The sequence below is a fragment of the Elaeis guineensis genome, chromosome 10 (genome assembly GCF_000442705.2).
Source record: "Elaeis guineensis isolate ETL-2024a chromosome 10, EG11, whole genome shotgun sequence".
Classification (NCBI taxonomy): Eukaryota; Viridiplantae; Streptophyta; class Magnoliopsida; order Arecales; family Arecaceae; genus Elaeis; species Elaeis guineensis.
This window is the reverse complement of record NC_026002.2, coordinates 27,168,978-27,190,706: the sequence shown is the minus strand read 5'-3', so window position 1 is coordinate 27,190,706 and position 21,729 is coordinate 27,168,978. Positions and strand designations below refer to the sequence as shown.

The following is a 21,729-nucleotide window of genomic DNA, read 5'->3' as shown; positions in this document are numbered from 1 at the left end:
CACTATTGAACCTATTTGAGTCTTAAAATATCTTATATTTTTTTATTTTGATAATTTTTATTTTTCAAATTTTAAGTTTGTATATTGGACTTTGCGATTATGTGCATATTTCCAAAATGTTGGGTGGGATCATGTAATTATGCCAAACCTCAAGAGGGGTCAGGGTAATTTACTCTATTCTTTTATGGCCTCTCGTTATATTGTATACACATAATAGACTTCTAAATAACAATAGCTGCTATTTTATTATGGTTGTTATTTTACATGTCTATTGTTTATCCTAATAAAATAACTCTAATAAAGTATTTGTTTTTTTTTTAGATTCAACTGTTAACCAAATTATTTATTCCCATTTCATATGATAAATGCCGCTAATTGGTTCATATGAAATATAGTGTTCATTCATATTTTATACCATAAATGCTGTTATTTAGTTCATACCAAAATTATAATTCACTCCCATTCCTATGGTAGCGGCTGTTCCATTTAAGTGTGGAGTCAACTCCACAATTCCCCTATTTAATGGACTGGTGATTCTGAAGAATTATATTTTGTTACTTGTTTGGCAAATCTGAAACATTGGCATGGGACCAAAGCAGGAATCCTGTTCCATTTCAGCCCTCAGTCACGAACCAATGGTAGATACTCCATCCGTGTAACACCCCTTTTTGTTATTTCCTAGTAATTATAGTCAGTGATTGTGAAAGACAAATAATTGTGACTAAATTAATAACTTGTACACCAAAAGGACCATACACCTAAAAATAATTTAGTTATGCACCAAGAACACCTCCGAAGTTGGAGAACAAATGTAAGCAAGAACTTGGGTAAATGTGTAAGACATTCCTTAGGACCTTTTTGAACTCGTCAGTCAGCTAATTCTGTAATTTCATGTGAAAAGAGCCTTGACTTCATGATTATAGGCTGTTTTGCTGCAGAATGTAACCACCTTAATGTCTTTGGACCTTTTATGTATCTTCCCAGTTTATCCTTTGTGATATGACCTAAATACTGTCAATAGCCTTTTTGGTACTTCAACTCATCTTGTTGAAGTTTTCTGCCACATGAGGTTATAGGTAGCAAGGGGCTTATATATATATATATATATATATATTGCGCTCAGAATGAGCTAAGGTGTACCATTCTTCTATGAAATCTGCTTTCCTTCATTCTATGTGAAATTTATGTTGTTAAGATCGGGATTGAGTCGAAAATAGTAGAGGGGGCGACATTCGCTCGGATCATAGATCCTAAGTTTTTGTTCCTAATTTCTTTTAGTACTTTTTAGATGCAAAAAAATGTAAAAATTAACATCTGAGTCAATTATAAAATAGAAGAATGGAGAACAAAAGATCATACATACAACAAGTCTAGTTTTCACCAACATGGCTCATACATTGCATGTATAATGAAACATATTCTATTTGGTTATTCAAGAAATTATTTACTATCTATCAATTTAGTCATCCTTTTAGGTAAAATGTTTAGAAGAAAACAACGACAAGACTTGAACATATAGCTATAAGATGCAACAATTTACATCTTGTTTTTAACTCTATAAGCTCCAATAATAGGGTTGCTAATTTTACTACCTAAGACTAGTTGGTGGTAATTAATTTTAAAGCCACATATTAACATAAATCTTAGAAAATGCACCCATTTATGATTTACTAAGTAATTAGCATAATCAACAGGGATCTCATGATCAAAAGGAATATATTGATATTGTCCATTATATGGATCTAAATCTTGCGATTCTATGTTGATCCTAATCCAGGATGGGATCCGGGTCATTTAGGTTATTTTGATCTTGATCAGAAGATCCAAATCGTGATTCATAAGTTCTTTTTTTTAAAACATTTTTTGCTAATTGTAGACACTTACCTACTAATTGATAAGCAGCCTAATCAACATTGCCAGTGCCTTTAATCTGTAAATGAACCTATCTATATTTATTCTTAAAATTGTCAATGTTAATTGCAAATATTACTATTTCAGAAACTAATAGTCATTGCCAACCAATATGAATGACGATGGATAGGGTACCTACAAAATTTGCCCTACCTGTGTCCAAACTTGTTTAAAATCCTACCACCCAAACCCATACAAATCCGATTAAAAATCTGCACAAAAATCTAAACCCATCCGACCAAAACATAGTAACTCCATCATGTACCCGAACCCCCCGATTAATCTTTATTTAGATCGAGTTATTCTGGTCGAGGACCCAACCTAGAATTACCAAAAAAAGGGGGTGGTGGAGGGAATAGAGGGAAAAACCTTTGCATAATGACCTGAATATAAGTAATATCAAGTAAAAATCAATAATACACAGACTTCTAATTCAAACTTGAACAAAAAACCATAATCTATGATACCAACATTAAGTCCATAATCCCCTCACCCCTCTTTTGTATATATCTTTTGGTGTAAAATTTTATGAAAAATATATGTGATATATAATTGGGTTTGGAAGTGGGTCCCTGAGGGGCAAATTCCAAACCCATCCCAAACTCTTAATGGATTTTAATTTTAAATCCCAAACTCTATAATAGTTTTGCTAAATGGGTCCTATTAGGGTTTGTGATAGGGTGGATACTCAAAAAAACCTGTCCAACTGCCATCCCACCAACCAACGTTCTCTTAGCCATTTGGCACTCCTTTTCTAAGGGCTTGCTTTTGGCAGAGGTCTTGGGTTCAAACACTTGTGGTGGCACATTTCCACCATATTGCTCTGGAGAAAAAGGTGACATTCACTAACATGCAAATGTAGCTGATATGGTATCGGCAGTTTTGTACAGTAATGGTAGAACTAAATGGTACTATTGGTACCATAACTGCCGGACACAAAACTAGCACCGGAAGGGTTGCCAGGATATTGAAGCAGCACCGGGTTGGGTCTTAACAGCTTTCTTATCTGGTACCGTCTGGTACCAAAATTGGTATGGCTGTTGTGAAGTCTGTCCCAATTCGGATGACAATTTTTTTCTTTTTTAGTTCTTTTTTTAAAAGCACAAGAGCGGGACGACTCAGCTATCCTGATTGATTTTGACTAATATAAGGTAGTATCAAGATCGGTTTCATTGGTACCAATCCTGTCCTAATCAGAACAATAATTTTTTTTTTAAAAAAAAGTTGGCTGTGTAGTGTCAAGTGTGAAAGACAAATTAATCAGGCAATAAACCTGGCATGAAATTATACTAGAATAGAGATTATCTGACTTGATAATAGAAGGAAACATGCTAAAATTATTCAATCACAGAAATGCAGAAATCTGGTGAAAACTAATGCTGACTATTATGAAAAATCCATAATATTTTTGATCAAAAATTAAATATGGAGCTGTCAAAGTTCCTAGCCACAAATCCTCTTTGTATCCATTTATCTAAATAGTTATACGTTTTGACCATGAGTAGTAGGGACTAGGTAACAAAATTTATTCCTTGTGCTAGAGGCAATTCACTGATATAGTTGATTGTGCTGCAAGATAACAAATGCCAATCAAATCAGTACAATGTGATTTGATGAACTTCAATTCGATTCATATCCACATTGCACATCAAAAAAACAAAACAAGATGGACTCAATATTAATATTATATATCAAAACACCAAAAAATTTTGAAAAAACCCTCGAATATGCATACCAATATGGTACCAGTATGCACCATCACCCTAAGAGTCAACACGGTATGGTTCAATAGTAGTATTCATGCGAAAAATTGGTATCACCCTCTATACCAGCATTTCAATCCTTGCTTTAAAGCCATCCAACCCATTTCATTAATTGCCTATAGTCAACCAATCCAATATGATCAATTGCTCAAGCATTTAAGGTAGATTAGGCTGGACACTATGGCATTTACCTAATTACCCTTATCTTGAGCGAGTCATTTAGGGGGCCATCTCATTTAAGACAGGTCCTATGCAAGCCCAGCCTGTTTCCTCGCTAATGCTAGAGGGTAGCAATGCAACTGCTATACTAGCAGAACCTTTTTATGGTGAAGACTATATCCTAGGTTGCCCTTTACAATTATTTTGTTGTAGAGGAGATTGGGTTGGTATATATTAAGGGCATAAGTGAACATATTTTTTTCCATGGTAACAACATTAAATTTTTACTTCTCAGACATGAATAAATCCTTCATCCTCTTTTACTGTTTCTCCTTGTGTTTTTATTGTGGAGAATGTGAAAAATCACCATATTATGACCCTTACTAGAGATTTAGAGATGAAAAATGGAAGATTTATTATGGGGGAGAGTCATTAATGAATTGGCTTGAGTTGGGCCGCCCTTAGCTCTAATCTGTTCTAGATTGGTGGAGGGAAGTCCAAACCTAGCTTGACCCCACATTGAAGCTCCCAAGCAGTGCCTAGCATAAATAATTGTATCAAGGAACAAGTCCAAATACTATGTGAATGAAGTTGAAGAGTTTAAGCAGGTGATTAATGTCTATGGTGGCAATAGCAAGAAATGATTCCCTTTTGTGCCTCTCATTGCAGCAAAAAATTAGAAACTGTGTAAGCTGGCTTATTAGGTGAGGCCCATAGATTTAATAAAGGTGTGTGGAGGTGAATCAGTTTGTGAAAATGGTCATTGGGTCATCTAGATTTTTGTAGCCTAAGTTGTTTTCTTTTATTCAAATCAGAGACCAAGGTTTTAAATCCCATGAGATGAGGTTGTCTTGATTTTCTCATGGAACCAGATGCGCCAGTGCCCCATCCCGTCCCGACACTTGGGACAGGGGAGGTCCCAGGATATCTCGATCGGGATGCTGGGACACTAGCAAGACGGCCCTGTCTCGACACATAGGATGGTATTCCGTCCTGATGTCCTGCGGGACGTTTTGCTGGGACCTGAATCTTTGTCAGAGACAACTTTTATTTCATGCCATGGGTGACCCTGCGGATTAAATATTAATTCCATAATATGCCTAAAAATCTACATCAACTTTGTCAAAACACCTAGTAGCTAAAATTTTGTGCGGCTTTGGATGCTTACTTTATTTCAAATCACCATCTAGCATGGTTTAAGTTACACATCCTACTCGTCTATGCCATTTGGCACAGACGATGTCTACAAGGCACAAGCATGATACAGGGGTACGTGCCCCTATATGGTATGCTCTATGCTAGTCTGCATTGGTCTGTACTGGTGCACATCGTTTGGCACAAACTAGCACATATTGGCTTCAATGAGAACTCCAAATTGTTGTTAAAATCCTATCGTGTGACTAGCTTGGCACAACATGGATCAGTGAAGCATATGGCACCACATTGTACCAGGTCATGACCAGCATCAGTGCAGCATTTGATGCCTTAATCCTCAACTAGAATCATTTTTGCATGCTCTTGCGCCCTTCTTCAGTCTCACGTCTTTTATTGCTACTACATACAATTGAGTTAGTATTAGTTTAATTGTAATTAGACTACATTTTCAAATTTTGAAATCCATACTTCAAATTTCATGATGATATATATACTAGATCCTGAGTAAATTTGGAATACTTAACATACACTTTGTATATTATGCACTCCCACTTCCTTTTTCTTGTTTCTGTAGGAAGGTGCTTTCTTTTATCCCAAACATAGTCCTAGTTTATCCCTATTAGGACATACTGTTATTATTAAGAATTAGCACAAACACTAGCCAAGTCTCTAGGCACTTTAGTGTATCTAATTTCTTGTGCCTTCATCTCCAACTAGCGTATACACCTCATATTGCTTGTAGTACTTGTTCCTTTGTTCTCACTTAATATGTCTTTGCAGCTGTATGTTGAGGCTCAATGTTGCATTGCTTCAAATGATTATAAAGGTACACTATAATGGTTATCATAGAAGATAATTTTTTTGGATGCAGAATCGGTTTACAATGATGTAATATTGCAAAACTAAGTTTTTTTTTTTTTTTACATTTCAGTCATATAATTCATGTTTTGCTTGACTTCGAGATTTGTTACAACCACAGTTTAATTTTGGTGTTATTTGTGAGAATACCTAGGATTTATATTTTTGATATAAAGTGGGAAAGATAATTAATGGGAGTCTCATGTGATGTACAAAAGATGGAAAATGATGAAAAAATTTAGGTCAGGAAAGTAAAAGAAAATGGAAATAAACTGTAAACACAAAAAAGGGGAAGGATACAAGAAAATTGTTAAAAAAATGATAAATCAAGAAACCCTAGTAAGAGAGTGAGAGAAGATATAAAAACAGGTTAAAAAATAAGAAAATTGAAGCTTGCAAAGAAATTCATGTTGTGAACCAGCTAAAGCATAGGCTGGTAATATAAACAATTTTGGTGCACTATAGCAAGTGAAAAAGAAAGCATAGTGAAAAAGGAAAATGTGGAAATACAATGAGATAGCACAAAAGGTAAGAAAAGTGTAGTTATCAGAAAGATGTACACTTAGAAAACTCACATCAATATTTTCTGTATTATTAGAAAGCCTGCACATGGTATTGTGTAGCTTGCATTAGTGGTGTTTGTATTTTTATTTTTTCAGTAAAATCGAGAGGAGTCATGAGCAGCAGGCAAATGGGCATCAGCCTGATTGGTATTGTTCCTCTATGACCACGACCATGTGGCTTTCCCTTGTGCCTGGTTGATGATTGGCCAATTTAGGGGCTAAAATGATGTAGATGATCATGTGAGGAACTATGTAGAAAGGCTTTATATGGCGTTGTCTAGCTTGTGTGGGTGTTTGTAATTTTTTTTTTTCCAAACAAATTCCAGAAGAGTCATGAGCTGTAGGCACATGGCCATTAGCCATTTAGTATAGTTCCTCTATGACCACAATCATGTGTTTTCCCCATGTGCCTGTTGATGATTGGCCTGCAATGTGGGGGTTAAATGGTGTAGACAAGATCATGCAAGGCACTATGCAGGTCACCATGTCTTGCCCATACCCCCACTTTGTGTGTGCTGGTCACTTCACCAGCACAGCGAAAGCTGCATGGCTGTGACCACAGAAGATCTGGACTCTATCTGGTGCCTGCTTCTCCAGTCTCCCATATTATAAGTTAAACTCAGCCTGTAAACTGACTCGATCTCCGCTTTCTATCTTTAATAATACTCCCCTTGTTGTTTTGGTCTTACTTCCTCCTTGAGGGATGAAAAAAAAGAGAAATATGTTAGCCAAAAGTGGAAATGTACTTATTGAGTTAAACAAACATATTAAACTAAAAGTGATCAAATGGGGGACCATAGCCATTATTTGCCTTTTCTTGTATGCATCACACATGCCAAAGGCAAGTAATGGTGTATACTAACACACTAACATTACTTCTGTTTTTCAGCTATGTAACTTGCCATGGTAATTGAACTAATAAACATTGGGAACATGCTTGGGATGTTAGCATCTACCAAACAAAAATATGGAAATGCTTGGCATTTTTAGAACATACAATAACTACCACATATGGAGGAAAGGAAACAAAGTTGCAATTCACTCAGAGATAATGCTTTCATCTGCCATAGAGGATGATCTAGCTGTCACTCTGGTCAATCCATCCATCGATCCATCGGTTGGTCAATTGATGCATTGACCCATCCATCCATCCATCGATCTATCAATCGATCTACCTATCCATCCATCCATCTATCGATCTATCAATCGATCTATCTATCTAATTCGATCAATCGATCCATCCATCCATGTATCGGTCTATCTCTCTCTCCACTTTCTTAAACCCTTTCTTCCACCATCTTCCTCCATCCGCTCATTAGCAAAGATTGGCTGATAGGCATCCACTCTATTCTCTCCTCTCGACTATCTTCTAAACACTCTTCCACACTCCATCTTCTCATCACCCTAATCATTCTCTTCGCACTGCTCAACTCTCTTCCATAGGACATTTGCCTTAAATCTATTGTACAAATTAGCGTGACTAGTATATTAGTGTGCGAGCATATTCTAGGAAGTGCTGTAACATACAAGAAATAGTGTGCTGCTGTTATATCTATGTAAGCATCTTTATCCATTAAGTCTAGAAGCTGATGTCCTTGGAGCAGATGGCCTAGGTTGTCCATGATTTTCTCCGAAATATTTCTTTCCATATATTTGGTTGAAGGGTTGTGGAGCCCTTTTGATGGCTTCTAGTGTACATTCCTCAATGCATGCAGATGGATCTGCTAACAAATTTATCAGACAGATTATGGGCTCCGCATAAAGCCCTTTCTAGCGTATATCCTTGAAGAATGGGTTGTTCATTGAATAAGCTCCATCTCTTGACATATACGTTTAATCTGATTTATAAATTCTTTTGAGAAGGATGGTCCTAGTTTGACCTCTGAAGCCAACTCATGCAAATTAAACATTGGGGGGATGTTTTTAGGGGAAGAAGAAGCATTCTCGCTATTGTTTGGCAGCAATTTGATCTTTTTGATCTTTGGGCTTTCGGGGAACCTATGGATAACCTTATTGGCTTCTTCCTTTTTCTCCAGAAGGATATTTTCAATCCATTCTGTTTGTTTGCCTATTGACCTGAGAGCAAGATTCATAAAGTTTTGCACCGTAGTCTACTCTAAGTGTTCTATCTTAGGGATTTCATTAAGTCTTTTATTGAATACTTTCAGAGGATTGGTGCGTATTCGTCCCTCTACTTGGATAGCTTTTAAGGGTGGATGCATTGATTCGACCTCTAGACCTATGACCGTTTTCCATGATTTGGAAATGATCTTGATCATGGCCACCTGAAGTTCTGGTCTCAGATCCTCAAGACTGTTAGTGTAGTGTTTCTCAAACCAGTCAAAGGAGAGGATGTTTCTCTCTTCAGCCTTCATTTGACTGTATCAGATTTTTCTGGTAACGTTTCGTTTTTCTTTATCATAGGTACTAAGGAACTTGCTTTTTTTTCTCTGTTTGCTATAGAGTTAAAGTCTCTTCTCAATAGTTCTTTATCAATCTAGAATTCTGCTAATTCTATTACATTCAGCTCTAGGTTAGAACTTGAGGGTTCATAGGTGGCATATGCTACGTTTGAGGATGTGTTGGTCCTTTTCTTGTATTTTAGGAATTTTTCAGTTCTCCACACTACTCTCTAGTTGTTCAAATTATATAGAAGACGAGTTTTTTAACGACACGGCCCTAATGAAAGTAGGTTTCTCATTTTCCTCATCTTTGCCGTGCTTTTAGCACCAAGTGATATTAGCCATGGTCACTATTCTGTTCAATCCCAAAGGTCCCTAATGGCTCAACGAAACCCTTCAAACGCCTTCTCGGCTAAACACGGGTATAAAAGGAGCCATGCCACAAAGTGCACTACCAGCAGCTATCTATCGCTCTTTCTCTCCCTTCCGGTACAACTTGGCTTTGATACCAAATGTATGTATGTATGTATCTATATGTATATTTTATGTTAAATGACTTTGGATCGTCAAAAGTTTATATATGTTGTTTCTTTAATGTTTAATAACTGATCGATTTTTATAAAGCATGTTAAAAATATGTGCTATATTTATTTATTAAATCTTTTGTAGTCAATTTTTTTTCTTAAATCTTCTTTTGGAAACCATTTTGACAGCATAGTGTTTTTTAAGTTCTTAACTCTTACATGTTTTGACATACTCTTAGTTTTGGTTTTGTAGGCGGCCTTGACCTTTTTTCTGAACTATTGCAACGGTTTCCTAATAATGTGCACATCATGTTGGAAATTGCAAAGGTCAGAAAATAAGCTAACAATTTGTTCTTTTTAGTCAACATGTTCTTTATTCCTTGCCTTGATATGTATAGCTGATGCCGTTATGTAATCAACTTTGCATTTAGAACTGATGTTAAATGAAGCAAGGGTTTAGATCCCATAGGATGGGGCTGCCCCGATTTTCTCATGTAACGGGAAGCATCGCCATCCCACCCTGTCCCGACACTTGTGATAGAAGATGTCCTAAGATGTCCTGATCGAGATGCTAGGATGCTAGCGGGACTGCCCTGTCCGGACATGGAATAGTTCCCCATCCTGGTGTCCCGGGGGACGTCCCATTGGGACTTGAATCCTTGAAATGAAGTACTATATTGCTGATATTTAAAGTATCTCAACTCATCTTGTCATTAAATATATTATTATTGATATGCAAAGCCAAGCCTTTTACATTTTGATGTTCCTTTGTGCTGTGATGCAATCATTCCTGTCTTCTTACAAAATGGGATTTAGCCTAGTGGTTCGGTAGCCCATAGCCTCCTCATGCTGAAGTTCAATCTTATGATGTGTATCCAGGATCTCAAATTTGTGTGGTCATAGGAACCAGTACAACTTAAGACAGAAGGTAGAGATCTGCATGAGCAGAAGACACAGGATAAGATGGAGTGTTTGATGAAAGGAGGCAATTGAACCTAGGAAAAAGGCTAAAATTTAGGACAAGTATCTAGGCCTACTAGGTGATTATGGGAAGATAAATGTATTAGTTATTGGATGGCTGCACAACCGGACCCACTTACATCGGTTTTGATGCTGATTGGGCTATGGCAGCAATTTTTTGGGTAAGAGCACGCTAATGGCAGCGATTAGTGCCCTTCTTTGTATCTAAGAATTCAAGCATCATTTGTTTCACTCCTTGAAACCAGAATGCCCTGTTAGATTCTAGGAACAAAACCTAGATATAATCATCATTTTGTAATTGGAATGACCTTCGTAAAAGTACAGTGATTATATGCCATGTATCATGGCTTAAACAAATAGTTTGTATTAGTTGATCCAAATAACTCCTTGATAATTAAAAAGCAAAATTGTATAACCAGAGAATATTATATTGGAGGTATGAATGTGGTTGTGTTTTCATGTCAGATGAACACATTTTATCCATTTAGCATATTCTTCATATATTGTGGTCTTATGTTATGTAATTGGATTATGTCATAATTGTAGGTCATTACATTCTCTCACTCTAATTTCTCCCCATTGACAAGGTATCAGTCTCTTCTCAGTAGGTCATGGATCAATGCCTTACTCCTTGACAAATTAATAACTTAAATAGTATCATCTACGTGTTTGCTTGCATCATCATACATATGATCTATCTTCGCATCTTAGACTTCAATGTTCCTTCCAATTGCTCAATCACTAAATCCATCACCACAAATGATGTCATCTAAGGTTCCATATGGTAAAATTAGAAAGGATCAGGTCAAATAACGACTTTTTAAACGAGCATAAATAGATGTTAAAATTCTAACTGTACAAGCTAAGATGGTTTGTGCATGTACAAGGATCAAAGGAGACACCTATGAGAAGAGTGATACATGTATGTGCGAAAGGGGCCAGGAGAAGGGTAGGCTTAAGATTACTTGGGTGGAGGTGGTGCACAAAAGTATTTGACAAGGTCTAATTTAATAGTCAACTTGACCTTTGGTAGCATCGATTGGGAACAATTATCTTGAGACATGCCACCTCGTTGGACATGTTGTCATAGTAATGTTGTGTTAGGAAACATTATACATTGGTAGAAAAAGTTGGATACAAAATAATTATATTTTGGTGTTTTCAATTTTGGCTTGCATTCTTCATTGAAGAAATGAAATGGTTAGTTCAATCTTCTCCTCTTTATCTCTCATTATTCACATGGATGTATATGCATACCGAGTTGACTCCTTGCATTCTTCTGCCAGCCAGCACAAGCTAAGAATTTCAGAACAATCTCTAAGTGGGTTGATCTCAAGTTCACAGCCAGTTATATAACTCTGCTTAAGGATTCTTTTTCATCTTGCCATACTTTTGTTCTTCCTCCTAGTCTCTCCACATGTTATTTTTTTCTTGTTTCATGGTTCCAAGGATTTTTGCTTTATCAAATTTCTGAAAGACTGCGAGTTTACTTTTGGCTTTTAAACCCTCTCAAAGGCATTTACATTTCATTCTCTATTGCTAACCATAGAATCTATTTGTATTTTCAAAAAAACACATGGAATGAAGATATATGTAGAACAAAGACAGAGTATATGGAATGTGAATTCAATGGGAATGGAAACGAAGATGTAGTACCAATTAAAATTAATGTCAAGGAATATCATAATAACCTATTTTTTTATTTAGGATCTATTCTACAACATAGTGGGGAGATAGATGAACATATGTATAATAGAATTGGGGCTGGTTGGACGAAGAGGAGAGGTGCATCTGGAATATTATGTAACAGGCATATACTTTGGAGACTTGATGGAAATTTTTACAGAACAATAAGGCCTATCATATTGTATGGCTTAGAGTGTTGGGTAATAAAGAAAAAACGTGAAAAAAGTTGAGTGTAGCAGAAATTTAGAATATTAAGAAGGAATTGTAGTAAAATTATAAAGGATAAAATAAGATATGAATATACCGGAGGAGTTGCAAGAGTTGTATAAATCAAGGATGAAGCGATGGAAAATTGATTGAGATGGTTCGGACATGTACAGTAAAGATATGAGAAAGCTCCAACAAGGAGAGGTATTTTGATTTGTGTTGCAGGTGCTAAGAAAAAAAGGGGAAACTCTATAGTAATATGGATGGAGGTTGTGCTGAAGGATATGAAAAAACTTGGAATAACATCAAACATAGCCATAAAAGGGAATACTTGGCAAATAAGGATCTATGAGACCGACCCCAAACAGTTGGGAAAAGGCTAGATGGTTGTGGTTATGGTTATGTGAAGGTTTTCCCATATTTAAAGCTGTTATTATAACCTTGAGTTGTCACAACAACAAACATGGAAATGCAACTCCACTTTCCAGCAGAACAATGGATGAAGCTTTATTTAGATTACTCATGCATTATTTGGTCTTGAGTATTAGTTGAGACATAGGTGTTATATTTTCTGAATTCTTATCCTAAATCATTTGATTCATGGCTACTGTAGTAAAATAGTATCAGTGAACAGGAAGTCACAGCATGGAACAACTATCAGTCATCCAATATTTAAGATCCAGCAGCTGTAAGTTATCTAAAGACGTTAAAAACTGCTGCAAAAAATCCATTCTGAAGTTTTGCTTCAATACTACTGGATGTTTGCTGAAAATTTTCTGAGACAGCTGAAAAATTTTAGAAGTTTCCAGTGGAACTTTGCTGTACTTCTGTATGTCTAACAAAACAAGGAAAATGGAAGGCCCACATGGAAGTTTCTACAGGAAGATCTTCATCCTGTGCTGATAGCCTAAGGCTATACTGTAGAATAAATGGGTATATTTGTGACATCTTGAAAAGTGGTTACCTACGTGAAATGTGATGCTTGAGATCCTGGATAAAGTGCGTACCAAGCTCTACAAAGATGAATGGGAAAAAAGTTCTGCTTGAACAAAATTTTCCCATTTACTCTTTCAAAGATCTTGATAACATTATACAATTCCAAGAATACCATTTATGGGACTATCATGATGCCTGTCCCTCTTTACTAAATACCCTCTAAGCATTATCATAATCAACAAATATCAAGGACATTAAGTACCCAAACACTCTTCAAGAGTATAATTAGCTTGTACCTTTTTTTACCTTTTATAGTTGTTTCTTTTCCCCCTTTAAAGAAATGTACAATAAATATCATGCCTTGTGCACTTCATTTTTGTTCAGATTCTTGAACTCATGTCGCCTGTATAGTTAAAACAAAACGTTTTACTACAACCCATGCATAACACACTTGCACTTTGGGTTATACATATCCTATTGGAGCTAAGTTTGTTATGTCCTTTTCCATGCTACCTAATTGCCTCCATTTAAGGATTTAAACCTGCTTGGAGCCAGGTTGGTACAGTAGTGGGATAGTGTGAACTGACCATTAACAAGAATGAGTAGGAAAAAAATATAAACTAAAAAGTTGTCCCAGGATGCCAGGCCATCCCAGGTGTTGGTACAGATCAGACAACCTAATTTGGAGAGATCTGGGGTCCTGGACACATCCCAGAACCCTGTCTCCCTCCGGTCCGATGCGCGACCACCAGGATGGATTATGTTTTTGATCCCTCCCTCCATCCATTATTGGTAATCATGCAAATAAGTACATCTTGGATAGTTCTTATTTTATCCTTGTGGACCAGAACATTAGAGCACATCCTTGTTTACTCAAAAGCTAGTTTCAGATCCCAAAGCAACAAACCATCATCTTATCTACTACGTTTAGTTTATATTTCTTTCCGAATATTAAGCTTATAGATTTCATCAGATGTTCCTTTAAAAATATTAATGATTTTATATTGTTAGAACTGTTTACATTATCTACTTGGGGGAAGTTCACATTAATTATCCTTTTTTAATGGATTTCATTGATTGAAAGATCTCCTAGTATTATATGTATTGACTTGGTTATATATTAAGGTTGAAGCCGTTATTGGAAGAAATGATGAAGCAATCATGAATTTTGAGAAGGTATGCCAAAAGCTAACATAGACATGTAGGAAAAAGTGAAATCTTTTTCTTTTCAGACATATATGCACATGCATAGACATTAACATGACTTTTTTAGTTTCACAGGTTCGTTCGGTTGATCCCTATGTTATGACATACATGGATGAGTATGCGATGCTTCTAAAATCAAAATCTGACCAAGCCAAGCTAAACAAGTTGGTGCATGATCTTCTCAACATTGACTCTGCAAGAGCAGAAGTTTTTGTTGCTTTATCAGCATTATGGGAAAGGAAAGATGAGCGGCGAGCTTTATCATATGCTGAGAAGGTATGGGCTTGGCATATTACAGCTGTCCTGCTATTTTCTATTTGATCTGATGCCTCATTGGCTTAATATTTGTTCTGAAGCAGAGCCTTAGAACTGATGATAGAAACATATCAGGCTACATTATGAAGGTAATGGCATGATTCTGTACATACCTCCAGTTGGTTGATTCTGACAGTAGTTTTTGGCAGAATTGGAGTCCTTTCATATGCAACTATCTTTTTATATTGTTTGGGGTTCATGATTTGCCCAGACTTGTCAAACTTTCTTAGGGAAACCTCTATCTATCATTAAACCGGCCAGATGTAGCTGCAACAGCCTTCAGGGCAGCTCAAGAATTAAGGCCTGATCTTCGCTCATACCAAGGTGTTATTTTAGTGGTCATATCATCTTCACCTTATATCCCATTTTTGATCAATTGTTGGTAATTGTCTTTTAATGGTTGTTGCAGGTCTAGTTCGTTCTTATCTAGCACTTTCAAAGTCCAAAGAGGCATTATTTACTGCCCGCGAGGCAATGAAGGTTATGCCTCAGTCTGCAAAAGCTCTCAAGTTAGTTGGAGATGTACATGCCAGTAGTTCTGGTGGGAGAGAGAAGGTCAGCTTTTAATAGACGAGCAGTATTTTGATATGCCAAGATTAGATACACTTGTTGCTTCGAGAAAAATAATTTATTTTATGATTTTAGTATCTCATCTATGTTTCCTATGATTGATTAATCTAAAATTCATCTGTTTTGTTAGATATACCATTGATATGGCATTTTTTTTGATGCATTCTTTCAATTGCTATATTCAGATTATGCAAATGAATCTTTGGTGGATTACCAAATCCCAAATAATGCATTATAATTCCTCTCAGTTTACTTAAAAACAAGACTGAATTTCACTCAGGAAAAATGTAGTGTATAAGGATTCATTTAGCTGTAGTTTCTGGAGATGCAGACTTGCTGAAAATATAATAAAAGTAAAATTATCAAACCCTATAAAGATACATTTGACTCTATGAGACTATACAAAATAACTCGCCATAAAAAAGTTGTTGAATATAAAGTTGTTTATGCAAGAGTTCCAAATCTAAAGAAAAGGGCTTCTTTCTGTTGGTTTGGGGCTGGCTCTGTGACCCGTTGTGTGTGCACATGTGCATGAACTTTTTGTTGGCGCCATTGTTGTTCATCTCTCTATCCTCTCTTTTCATTTGTTTATCCCAACTAATGTTGCAAATGTTTAATCTGCATGTTGGACTTATACTCTGTTTTCACTAAGTTGTCATTTTTGCATAGGCAAGAAAATTCTATGAATCTGCACTCCGTTTGGAATCTGGTTTTCTTGGAGCTGCTCTAGCATTGGCAGAGTTACATGTTGTTGAGGGACGAAATAAAGATGCTGTATCACTACTTGAGAGATATCTTAAAGACTGGGCAGATGACTCTCTCCACATCAAGCTGGCTCAAGTATTTGCAGCATCAAATATGCTCTCAGATGCTCTTTCACATTACCAAGCTGCATTGAGGTACTGATACATTGGAATTTTTTCTTAACAATCATATAGAAGAACAGCTCTCGCAGGGTGTCCTTTAATTGTCAATCTTCTGACCAATTTGCCATGCAAGAGCAAAGTTTGTATATTTACACTTAAAAGGTAGATAAATGCACATATGCCACTCCAAAACTCTAAAGTTTGCATGTATACCCTTTCATCATTCTGGTTTCATTTCTATGATTCTGATGTTAGTTTGGCTAAAAGTGAGCTTGTCTATTGACTATTTTGTCCTCTATCATATATGAACTTTTGAAATTTTTTACAGTTTTTTTTTTAAAAAAAATTGTTAATATGACTTGTATGTATTTTTCACCTTTTCTTGTGTGAATTAAGTATTTAAGCCTCTGTGAAGAGTATATGTACAAAAATCCTTGAAGGGATAAAATGGCAAGATAAAAGGTTAATATTAAACCTTATTTTATATTGTTGAATGCAAGGATATTTGTACCATTGGAAGAGCATATATGCAAGTATCAAACTTTTAGAAATCAATAGGTTCTGATGCTTGGATAGTAGCAAAATATCACATCATGTCAACCCATCAATTTTTGCGCCCACTTGACTCATAGACTGGACATCACTAGAACTTATGATTTTGGTTACTAGGCATTTTTAGTGGTGTGTATCATGATCAATAGTTTGGAGAATAGTTTGGATCTTCAATTTAGATGTCGTATCATTCATTTTGAGTCATTAAATCTTTTGCTAAAAAATTAATGTTTGGTGTGTAATCTAGTCCATGTATATATTTGTGCAGGTTCATGATTGTATATGTAATTTTCACTTTTTGAGGGGTAAATGAGCACTTTTTGAAGGGTACATAACTACTTATCCCTTTAACTAAAAATGCTATGTATCAAAAAACTAAAAATGTTCAAAATTACCTTCTAGAGAGGAAAAACTGACATCACAACTCCATTGATCAATTTCTACCATAAAATCAGAAAGCCTAAAACTAGCTGTTTCCAATTTTGAAAATTATTGCCGTACTTTCCTTCGCATTCTAATTGCAGACCAAATGCTTTTATATAGTCCCATCACATAATTGATAGCTTACTTTATCCTTGGCCGATTATAAGTTACTGAGTATCAACATAATGCCATGGATGGTTAATGCTCTCAAGATTTTGTTGACAGCTTATTATCCCAGAGGAAGGTAAATTTATTATGTGTCTTCTGCATTGCAGGATAAACCCTCAAAATGAAGCTGCAAAGAAAGGGTTGGATCGCTTAGAGAAGCAGATGAAGGTTTGTTTTTCATCCATATTGGCTGCATTGTGCCGAGAAGCTTTTCCATCCAGAATGCGTTTTAATTTTTTATTGCAATGTTTACTCTTGAACCCAGCATTCATGTAGAGCACTGAATGTTGCAAATGGTTAGTATATCATGGGCGAAAGCTTATTCATACAAATGCCTATGTGCTTGTGCAGGGAATGGATCCAGATGCACCTGAAGATGAAGAAGAAAATGAAGCTGAGGATGCTGAAGGTGATCACGAAGAGACTGAGCTCCTATAGTCTGCGAAGATTAAAAAGACTTGGGTACTTTGTGCAGGCAATATCAGTAGCTCAATCTACAACACCTAACAAGACAGGGCAACCCAACAAATGAGAAGTAGGAGATGAGTGATATAAAAAAAGAATTTCATTATTATGCATTTCTCTGCTTCCAATTGTCTTTCTACCAAGGCTTTCATGGGATGGCCGCTCGCAGCAGTGTCAGTTGTTTTTTCTAATGAAAATGACTGTTGGAGCATGTTCTGTTGGAGCATGTTTTAAGTTACTATAAGAAACAGGGAGTACCTACTTAGGGCTACACCAATTATTTTGATTTGCATGACGGCAAGTGATCACATAAATTCACCATTACTCTCCTTAGGAGTACCGTCATCCTTTGTAGATATGAAAATGTCTGCGGAGGAATTGACTGTAAGTTTTCAATATTTTGTAGTTATGCATGTATTTGAAAGCAATTTTTGCCTTTTTGGTTCATGATATACAGGCACATGGATCAAAATGTTATCAAAAAGGTTAGGAGACCAACCACTTCTGCATTTATAATATATATAATTTGGATGTAGTTGGAGAATTGGTTTTTAAAGTGTGTAAACAGGATGAGAGCAATCCTGAAAGTTTACATGCTGGATCCTTGATGTCCAAGTGATGGTGTTGTTGGTCTGATGGATTTTAGTGCCATGTGTTGATGCATATCCGGATCTGTCTGGTGACGTCAGCCTTGTAAGGCATGTTCAGCCCACTGGATGCTCTTGAAGGAATCAATTTTCCAAGATTCTATGGCATCTGATTTGCACAAGCTCTATAGAGATCATGCAGATTTTTCTTGTGATTTCTTTTCTAGCTATTTTCTTCTTTAAGCTTCTCTTAGCTTTCTACCAGTTTATCTGTTTTTATGAACCTCTTGCTGAAGGAATTTAAATAACAGTTAATGAAATAACTTGGACACCACTTCTGTAAGGAAATAACTACAAATGTTTTTGTCAAGGTCTACTCAACTAGTCTGTTCAAGAGGTATGAATCAAGGCAGTGAGTTACCGTCATGGTTCATTCCATTGGTTTGAAATATAAGCCCTACCGTATATTCAAACTTCTACAAAGGTAGAGGAAAAGGGGGAGGGCGCTTCTGTGTTGTTTCAAAACAAAAGGTACTTACCAAGGTTTGATTGTGTCGTGTAAATTTCAAATAGCAGCTTGTTACCTTCTCAATTTTCAGGGTACTTGTCAAGATTTAACTAGTAGAATGACATGGCTAGACAAGGGGTTGTCTGTATTTCGTTTCGAAATAGGGGATTCCTAATTATTTTGTCGATGTCAAATTAAAATCAGCAATGGTTTGCTAGTCTTTGTGAAAGACACTTTAGTTTTGTTGATCGTATATACTTCTTTGTGATAGACGCTCGTAGTTTTAGCGACCATGGACTTCTTTGTGTTACTAGAGTGTTACTTATCAAGGTTTAACTATATCATGTACAGACTCAAGTGAAGTTAGCATGTTGATTTTAATTTAAAATCAATAAAAAGTTTAGGAATCTCCTATTTCCAAATGAAACAAGGACAACCCCTTTTTTGAAAGTAAATAGGAACCATCTCTCCCTCTCGGCATCTCTCTTCCCCTCTCTCTCTCTCTCCCCCCACCTTCCCCTCCCTCTGGCTTTCCGTGTGTTGCTATGCTTTAGAACTGCATGGTACAAACCTGGAGTGTGCCAAACCAGTTGATGGCTCGAACCTGTTGAGTACCAATTCGACAAACCTTGGTTCTGGTGATAATAGTCTATTCATCTCTTTATCCTCAAGAATAAAACTGGCCTTTTTTTTTTTCAAAAATCATAATGTTCTACTTGTTATAGCAATATTATTTTCAAGTCTACACTGGTAGAACGTAAATGGAGACTCAATAGTATGAAGAAACATAAGAAAAAATCATGTTCTGAATCGAACCCAAAAGAATATGAACGTGACTTTTAATCAATTTTAGACCTGAGTTTATAACTTACATTGATGGATCTAAACCTAGATCCAAACTCAGATTTTTCTTATTAGGTTTAGATACGGCTGGAACATAGATGCAACCCAAGACAACCATTTACAGCTCTATTCCAGAATGAGCTGCAATGGTGTTGAGAAGAGGGTAGATCAAACAGATATCATGTGGCAGCTCCTACCTTGCTTGTGATTAGTCAGTTCATCCATTTTAACAAGGTAAACATTGGGTGGTGACACAAAGCAGAGCAAAGAATTGCCATTAGCATGCTGACTCAAAAAGACACAAGAACACAGTAAGTAATTTATAAACCTCTGGCACAATGAAATGATTATGGAATCATCTTCATTAGTCATTAAGATTTATAAGATTCTAGTCCCCCATAAAATTGACAAGGAAACAAGTTGCTATTTTAAATTTTCATGATGCAGTTAAACCATCATAAGTAGCTCACCAGTAACTCTGTACAGACAATTCTATGGTCACCAAAACTACAAAATGTCTATTATAAAGATTAGTGAAAAAACGAGTTTAACATTCTGATGATAAGGGAAAAAAGATTCTATTCTACGTGTGGAAAGGTTTTCTTGGTGTTGGTGCCCTGTTCTCCATAGACTGCAATCTTTGCTTCAGATGAAAGGCTTCCACCTACAAATTTATGTGAATGTTATAAATTAAGGTCATGCCAGAAAAACACCTGACAAACATATATCTCTCCATTCCAGGCAGTTTAGATGAAAATTAACAGCTCTACCTGGAGCTGGAATGCTCTTGCCCTTTCTCCTGCTAAAACTCCCCGGGTTGAATGCAGCTCCTAGATCACAGAAAGGCCACTCAAGCAAGCATAACATGGAAGGCATAAATGACCGATGCTGAGTCAAATTAAAATGCACCTCACCTTTTGGGTATCATCCAAAACTGCTTTTAAGAATGCCACATCATGCTCAAGTCGCACATTATCAGAATGGACCATATTTGAGAGACCATTTGCCTCTTCTTGGGCTAACTCCATGCCTGCCAGCTTCTCTTTCAGCAGCTCCACCTCTTTCATTGCATTGGCAAGTTCTTTGTCCATGTCCTGCCCACTCTTAATAGCAGAAGATAACTTCTTCTCCGCAGCTTCCTGGCTTGCCAATGCAGCACTCAACTGCTCTTCTAGCAACACATTTTTTCTAGTCAAAGTGTATATTTTGGTTTCATACAATTGGCATATATTAGAAGGCTGCACAAGAAGCCCTGAACTGCTAGCAGTCTCTGGAGGTGCAATATGATTGCTATCAGCCATAAGATTGTTATTCCCTGGCTTCTGATAAAGGTTTGAGCTTTCAGAGTCACATAGGTTTTCTTCGATGCTCGCTACAATTCCAGCAATATCCATCTGGACTACAGTTTCTTGCTTCTTGCTTTTCTGCTCTATTGCCTGAAAATGATTTTACAGTAGATACATATGCTTCAAAACTTTTTGCATTTATAGGACAACTAAACAAACCAAATATTCCATCTAGGATTTGAAGTTGTGGTAAAATAACACATAAGAAGAACTACAAAGATAAATTCTTGTAGTATAAAGTAAACCATAATCACATCCAATCACAAGTCAAACATTTGCAACAAAGGATCCATAGGAATTTTTTTAAGAAAAGAAGATCCTCTACACAAGTGACATATTCCAAAAAACGGATGTTCTAGAAGTGTGTGTGGGAGATTGAAATGATTATAACTAAATATGCCTACTTGAATAAGAATGCACAGTTCAACAAATTCCAGACAGCACTTGTTATTCTTCATAAGGGAGCCTTTGGCATCAATTTCTACTATTTATATACTATCATTGACACGGCAATTTTGGAGGCCGCAGCACTCACATAATGACTATCTTACAGAAGTTTTCCAAATGGAAATCAGTCAGCTATATTACCTGCAAACTTTAGCTAGCTTTTTATAAAAATGGCTGACTTCATTCCAGATAGATGCGACCAATTTGTTCACTCTGAATGGGATGTCCGAAGCTAAACCAAAGGATAATCTAGCCCGATCTTATCGAGTGGGGAACTACTAAATGATC

The 21,729-nt window shown here is 36.3% G+C and overlaps 2 protein-coding genes across 9 annotated transcripts in view; one reads left to right on the top strand and one right to left on the bottom strand.

Annotated features, from left to right (window-relative positions):
* The window catches only part of LOC105052476 (anaphase-promoting complex subunit 7), a 40,541-nt gene extending 22,313 nt beyond the window's left edge, over positions 1-18,228 (top strand). Inside the window, exons 9-18 of one of the 2 annotated variants that reach the window (XM_010933295.4) lie at positions 5,769-5,814; positions 9,589-9,662; positions 14,271-14,321; positions 14,427-14,627; positions 14,711-14,755; positions 14,897-14,990; positions 15,076-15,221; positions 15,906-16,135; positions 17,353-17,413; positions 17,597-18,228. In XM_010933295.4, the coding sequence (XP_010931597.1) occupies positions 5,769-5,814; positions 9,589-9,662; positions 14,271-14,321; positions 14,427-14,627; positions 14,711-14,755; positions 14,897-14,990; positions 15,076-15,221; positions 15,906-16,135; positions 17,353-17,413; positions 17,597-17,683 (1,035 nt within the window). In that variant the 3' untranslated portion in view covers positions 17,684-18,228. The remainder of the gene's footprint in view (positions 1-5,768; positions 5,815-9,588; positions 9,663-14,270; positions 14,322-14,426; positions 14,628-14,710; positions 14,756-14,896; positions 14,991-15,075; positions 15,222-15,905; positions 16,136-17,352; positions 17,414-17,596) is intronic. The other variant, XM_073244565.1, reaches the window with a different exon arrangement.
* A 1,824-nt stretch (positions 18,229-20,052) lies between these two features.
* LOC105052475 (uncharacterized) overlaps positions 20,053-21,729 on the bottom strand; it is a 34,924-nt gene continuing 33,247 nt past the window's right edge. For all 7 annotated transcript variants that reach the window (XM_010933289.4, XM_019853482.2, XM_073244564.1 and 4 more), the window contains 3 exons: positions 20,563-21,084; positions 20,419-20,478; positions 20,053-20,312 (listed from right to left, as the gene is read on the bottom strand). In XM_010933289.4, the coding sequence (XP_010931591.1) occupies positions 20,232-20,312; positions 20,419-20,478; positions 20,563-21,084 (663 nt within the window). In that variant the 3' untranslated portion in view covers positions 20,053-20,231. The remainder of the gene's footprint in view (positions 20,313-20,418; positions 20,479-20,562; positions 21,085-21,729) is intronic.